The sequence below is a fragment of the Carlito syrichta genome, unplaced genomic scaffold, assembly GCF_000164805.1.
Source record: "Carlito syrichta isolate Samal-C Ts95f unplaced genomic scaffold, Tarsius_syrichta-2.0.1 Scaffold120871, whole genome shotgun sequence".
Taxonomy (NCBI): Eukaryota; Metazoa; Chordata; class Mammalia; order Primates; family Tarsiidae; genus Carlito; species Carlito syrichta.
In genome coordinates, this window is record NW_007064967.1 from 15,253 (window position 1) to 22,168 (window position 6,916).

At 38.9% G+C, this 6,916-nt stretch overlaps 1 protein-coding gene across 1 annotated transcript; it reads left to right on the plus strand.

The window, feature by feature from the left end:
* Positions 1 to 764: 764 nt before the first annotated feature.
* Positions 765 to 1,698, plus strand: LOC103249562 (putative olfactory receptor 2B8). Its single transcript, XM_008048194.1, is given in 2 exon segments — positions 765 to 944; positions 946 to 1,698. Coding segments are annotated over 2 exon segments (933 nt in total).
* The last annotated feature ends 5,218 nt before the right edge of the window (positions 1,699 to 6,916 follow it).

The window sequence follows — 6,916 nt, forward strand, 5'->3', positions numbered from 1 at the left end:
TATATTTTAAATAACTTCTCTCCCTTTATCTCTGCTTCTCTCTTATTCTTTCTGATCTCTCTCCCTGTTCCTCTTTCATCTCTATTTTCTCTAAAATCTCTATATATTATTGTAGTACTTTAAATAATATTAAACCAAATATGAAACAGGCCTTTTATACTTATGATTGATGCAAACACATGGTCCATTATTTAATTTTTTTTTTAAGTCAGGGATTTCACTCTGTCACTCAGGCTGGAGTGCTGTGTATTGATCATGGCTCATCAGAGCCTTGACCTCCTGGGTTCAGGCGATCTCTCCTTCTCAGCTTCCTGAGTAGCTGGGACTATAGGCATGCACCATGACAAGCTAAATTTTTGATTTTTTGTAGAGACGAGATGGCTCTATTGCCCAGGCTGATCTCAAACTCTGAGCTTAAGAAATTCTCTCATTTCAGCCTTCCAAAATGCTGGGATTACAGACATGATCCACAGTTCCTTGTCAAAATTTTTTAATAAATATTAACGACTTCAGAGAAGCCTCCAGTAGAATAAGCAATACAAAATAAATGATACTACTTTTTATAATAATGTGAATATAATTGGTATAAGAGATGTTGGTCTCAATGAATACATAATTTATTAAAACAGTTGCATATATGATTTGTTGGCCATGTCTTGTACAGGTGATAAAGTTTGTCATGTCACTTTTCTTTTTTTTTTTGGGAAGGTACCTTTTAAAATTTGCTAAATGCTTGATCTTTATAGGAATCGTGCTAACAAAGGATGGATCAGAAAAATGGAACTTATTTCACTGGATTTATCCTACTGGGATTTTTTGACAAGCCTCGGTTGGAACTAGTCCTCTTTGCGGTTCTTTTGATTTTCTACATCTTCACTTTGCTGGGGAACACAACCATCACTGTATTGTCCCGCCTGGATCCACATCTTCACACCCCCATGTATTTTTTTCCTCTCAAACCTCAGTTTTTTGGACCTGTGTTACACTACCAGCATTGTTCTACAACTCCTGGTTAACCTCAGGGGAGCAGACAAATCTATCTCTTATGGTGGTTGTGTAGTTCAGTTGTACATATCTCCGGGCTTGGGGTCTACAGAATGCATTCTAGGAGTTATGGCATTTGACCACTATGCAGCTGTTTGCAGGCCCCTCCATTACACAGTAATCATGCACCGTCGTCTTTGTGTGATGATGGCTTCTGTATCATGGCTCATTGGTTTTGCTAACTCCTTATTGCAGACAGCACTCACCTTCCTTGTACCACTTTGTGGAAGAAATAAATTAGACCACTTCTTTTGTGAGGTCCCTCCATTGCTCAAGCTTGCCTGTGTGGGCACTACCATGAATGAATCTGAGCTCTTCTTTGTCAGTGTCATCATTCTTCTTGTACCTCTTGCATTAATCTTGTTCTCTTATGGTTGGATTGTCAGGGCAGTCTTGAGAATAAAGTCAGTAGCAGGACAGAGAAAAGTATTTGGGACATGTGGCTCCCACCTCACAGTGGTCTCCCTGTTCTATGGCACAGCCATCTATGCTTATCTCCAGCCCAGCAACAATTACTCTCAGGACAAGGGCAAGTTCATCTCTCTCTTCTACACCATTGTGACACCCATGATCAATCCCCTCATATATACATTGAGGAACAAAGTTATGAAGGAAGAACTTAAGATGCTCTGGAAGGATTGTGACTCCAGATGACTGGGAAAGGAAGGCATTTCAATGAAAGTATTTTGAATGCCACAGCCCTTAAGACATACATGTTTTCCATGTGTTATCCAAAATCCCCCGGCACTCTCAAGGAAATTTCCTTACCTAATTCTCTTCAGAAAGTGAGTAATCAAAATTTAAGTTCATAAACTCAGCCCCACCTCCAGAGATGCTGATTCAGTATTCATAGAGCTTCTGCATGATTATTATAATTTTTAAAAAGCTTTTCAGTTTTTCTTGTTTCCATCCACATTTGGGTCCATTATTTCATTTCTATTGCAAAAAGACAGTTAAGTGTATAGCATAAAGGTACAGTTGTCATAAGAACATGAAACTACTGAAGCACTGTAAAGTGTGTTAACATTCTGCCATTTTTCTAGAAATTGTTAGACAAATTCTACTTATATTTCTATTCTGATCATTGCTGTTTTATAAAGTTCATAGATTGACAGTACCAGAACTTTTTTTCTTTTTCTTTTTTTTTGAGTTGGAGTCTCATTCTGTTGCCCAGACTGGAGTGAAGTGGCCGCGATCCTTCCACCTCAGCCTTCCACGTAGCTGGAACTACAGGCAAGCGCTACCTCGCCCGGCTAATTTTTTTTTCATTGTAGAGATGAAGTTGCCAAGTTGCCCAGGTGAGCCTCAAACCGGCAGGCTCAGGCAATTTCACTCACCTCAGCCTCCCGAGCGTGGGATTACAGGCTGAGCCACCCAGCCCGGCTCAGCACTTTTTTCATAAAAGCAGGCGGGGCAACTGTGGGGAAAGAAAAAGTTGCTAACATCAATTTTGATGATTTCTGATAAAGGCATCCAGACATTAGGCCCAAGTGTGACTTCGCCAGCACAGCAGCATGCTTTGCAGCATTTATTTCAGAGACAGCTGTACACAAGAATCCCTGGGGGAAGGGTATGATCCAGTACTGACAATAACATGGATTCATTGGCTGATAATCACACCAGGCAGTGCTTTTGTTTACACTATAGCCAGAGAACTGCCCATGTGAGATATGGGGGTCTAAGTTTGTGAGCCATCTTGCTCTTTTTAAAAAAATGACTTTTGAAGACATTATCATATCTGACTAGCACAAGACCAAAGTGCTATTCATAACTTACATATTTACCTATAATAAAGCAGCAAAACTTAGATTAGATTACTCTCCTCATATTATTTTACTAATTCTTTGATTCAGGTATCAATTGGTCGGGGCATTTGTATCTCACATCTGGGAAAGACCCAGATAATTTATATTCTGTAGCACATAAAAATATAGGAAACGGTCCCTAATTCCTAGGAAACATCGTGTTCTGTGGAAGCTTACTCGGATTCCACCAGGAGAAAATTTAAATAATAAATAAAGCGAATAGTAATTGAAAAACTCTATATGCCTAAGTTTTGCAATCTATAAGATAAACTGCCATCTCACTATGAATTAGCTGTCATACAATCCTTAATTCTTAATAATAAATATAAACATCCTGAATAATTGAACCTGACATTGTAACCCTTAGATTTCCACTCAAACATAGTTTGTAATGTAAAGTTGTTTTGAAGTATAGATCCTGGTTTCTGTATATGTAATATCATGAACAGTGTTTTTTTCCATGGAAGTTAGAGTTTGACAATGCCATCATCACAGAAATGGTTCAATTTTTTGGTATTTGACAATGCCATCATCACAGAAATGGTTCAATTTTTTGGTATGCTTTTTCCAGCATGTATCATATTGTGTCTTTGAGTTGAAAAATATACATAACAATTATAAGAGTTCCCCACCCTGAAAATAAAAGCTGATTTCACTTAAAAAACTAATGTACATACTCCTCAGCCTTGAGCTCCCCTCACATGGTCATGTTAATGACAAGTGATCTTGCAATCCAGATGGTATTTGGTGAGCTGAAAGTGATAGCTAGAGCAAACTGCCAGCAACTATTGCGTTTTCAAGAACATAGAAAAACACTGCCACTAAGTCAGATTTATTTCCTCTAAGTTAGTGTTTAACTGGTATCTGACTGTTTCTATCACGTGGGACTAAATTACAGATTATAAGTGTCCCTGAGTCCCATGCTGCAACAAAAATAAAACAAAACCAAAAGCACTTATGAGACCAAATCCAACAAATTCAGTATGGTCAAGGTTCTGTCTATCCTGAATAGCATCACAGTATTCATATGTGAAGTCAACAATTGGGAAACTGTATTTTGACAATAATGCTCATGATTTAACAGTATATGAATAATTTTGAAGTATTATTTATCTCCACTGCTGAAAAATTTCCCACTGTTTATTATTATCCAACACTAACCCAATAGTTTTACTCAAATGGTTATTTTTTAAAAATCCTTCAAATGAACTTTCTTTCATACAGAAATCTTCAAGGTTCATGAAACCAGAGTTTATTGCAGTTGCTGAGCAACTACTTCTCTGCTTTTAAGGACACACAAAAGTGCTGCCACTAAAAACATATATATATATATATATATATATTTTGTGTGTGTGTGTGTGTGTGTGTGTGTGTGTGTGTTTGTGTGTGTGTTAGAGTCTCACTCTGTCGTCCAGACTGGAGTGCAGTGACCGCTCCCGACCATTGCAGCCTCGTTTGATGGGTTCTGGCGATTCTACCGCCTCAGCCTTCCGAGTAGCCAGAATTACAGGCATGAGTTACCACGCCCGACTGATTTTTTGACTTATTGTAGAGATGAGGTCTTGCTGCTCAGGCGGGTCTTGAACCCGCGGGCTCAGGCAATCCACTCACCTCAGCCTCCCAAAGGCGTGGGATTACAGGCTGAGCCACCGAGCCCGGCTTAAAAACATATTTTTTAAGGTAGACATTTGAATAGTATTTGGGATTATCACTTGGGAATAAATTACAGATTAGAAAGATCTCTGGGTCCCACACTACAATAAGAAAACAAAACAAAACAGAACAAACAAAACCTCTAAGAGACTGCACAATAGGCTGGACTTGGTGATTCAGCCTATAATCCCAGCACTTTGGGAGCTCGAAGCGAGTGGATTACCTGAACCTGTGGGTTCGAGACCCACCTGGGCAACTTGGCGAGACTTCATCTCTACAATAAATAAAAAATTAGCTAGTCATGGTAGCGCATGACTGTAGTCCAGCTACTTGGAAGGCTGAGGTGGAAGGATAGCTGGAGCCCAGCAGGTTGAGGCTGTGGTGGCCAGGAGTGGCCACTGCACTACAGTCTGGGTGACAGAGTGAGACTCCAACTCAAAAAAAAAAAAAAAAGAGAGACCCCAATGAATTCAGTATTGTTCTGCAATATTTTTTTAAATGGAATCTAGGAACTTGGCCTCACCATACTCACTAGGCCTTATCTATAGCAGACCACCAAATGGCCACCAAAATTGTTAGGACTGAATTCATTTTGTGAAATACCACCAAAAACTGAGAAAGGCGATAGTGATTGTAATCAGGACTTGACCAAATTATTTTATCCCATCAATTCTTAGCATTTGGACTTCAGTGTTATACTGATTCCCTGGAGCCAACATGAATTCTTCCAGGACTTTAATGTTCTGAGGAGCACGGAGTACCAACCATCAGCTCATGTGATACGTGATTACAGAGATGCAAAATGTCAGTCACATAAAACAGAATTTTCAAATAGCACAAGATATACTAACAATTGCAAAGGTTACTAAACAGCAAGACCCCCAATTAGACAGACACAGTTTCCTATGTCCTCCTTTTGAAAGTGGAAGTGCATTTTTATTTGAAATGTGTGCATCAAATTATATGGTGCAAGTCAGCACACAGAAGGTTTATATGTCCCTACCCATGTACCTCTGTTCTGGCATCAGGACTTTTATTCTTTAGTATAATGGCAGTCTGCATTTTGTAGATTTATTTATAATGAATACTCTAAGCAGATAATATCCATCCTGCTAAAAACATTACTAGATCAATAAGCAGTAGATAACAACTCCTATAAGTTACTCATTTATCTCCTAGTCAGCAAGTTTCAGCAGCTACTATTTGCCAAAATTCTGTTCTGGTGAAGCTTGTTGAGGTGGGAGGACCAGGTTATAGCTCTCTAACCTTTCCTTTGCAGGTGACCTCTGAACTGATACTGTGTTACATAGCCAAGAGATATTTTCCCCCTCTTTTAGTATCATAGCATATTTTATTTTTTTAATTTTTATTTTTTTCTGCAGGATCTTCTTTATTACTTGTAGCTGAAGGTACTGTTTTTATAATCAATATTTTTTATTATGATATTGAGGGGTACAGTTAAGGGTTAGGTATACAAATATGTTTCATTCAGGCACCCTTGTTGATAAGAGGTGTTTCCCCGTCCCCAGACAGATATTTACTACTGTTAATCCCATCTCCACCCCCCATAGTTTCCCACTACTGTCAGTCATTTTCTTATAGTATTACATTGGATGTTCAAAGTCCACTATATGAGTGAGAACATGTGATATTCAGATCTTTGTTTCTGTGAGAGGTCACTCAGTATTATAGACTCTAGTTCCATCCAGGTTGCTGCGAAATGATTTTGTTCTTTTTTATGGCTATGTAGTATTCTATCGTGTATATGTACCACGTTTTTTTAATCCAGACCTCTTTTGATGGACCTCATGGTTGTTTCCTGGTTCTTGCTATTGTGAACAATGCTGTGATAAACATACATGTGCAGGTATCTCTTTTACAGAGTGATTTGAGTTCTTCAGGATATATTCCCAGTTGGGGGATTGTGGGGTCATATGGGAGGTTGATATTTAGAGCTTTTAGGAATCACCACACTGCTTTCCACAGAGGTTGTACTAGTTTACACTTCCACCAACAGTGTAGAAGTGTTCCCTTTTCACCACACCTTCTTCATGCAGCTGTTATTTTTTGAGTTGTTGATAATTGCCATTCTGACTGGAGTTAGGTGGTATCTCATGGTGGTTTTGATTTGCATCTCCCTGATGATTAGTGAGGTTGAGCATTTCTTCATGTGTCTGTTGGCTGTTCGGATGTCTTACTTTGAGAAGTGTCTGTTCATATCTTTTGCCCATTTTATAATGGGATTGCTTGTTTTTTTCTTTTCAGCACATTTGGGTTCCTTGTAGATCCAGGATGTTAAGCCTTTGTCAGACCTGGAGTTGGCAAAGACTTTTTCCCAGTCTGTAGGCTGTCTCCCTGTTCTCTTGATGGTTTCTTTGGCTTTGCAGAAGGTTGTCAGTTTAATAAGGTCCCAC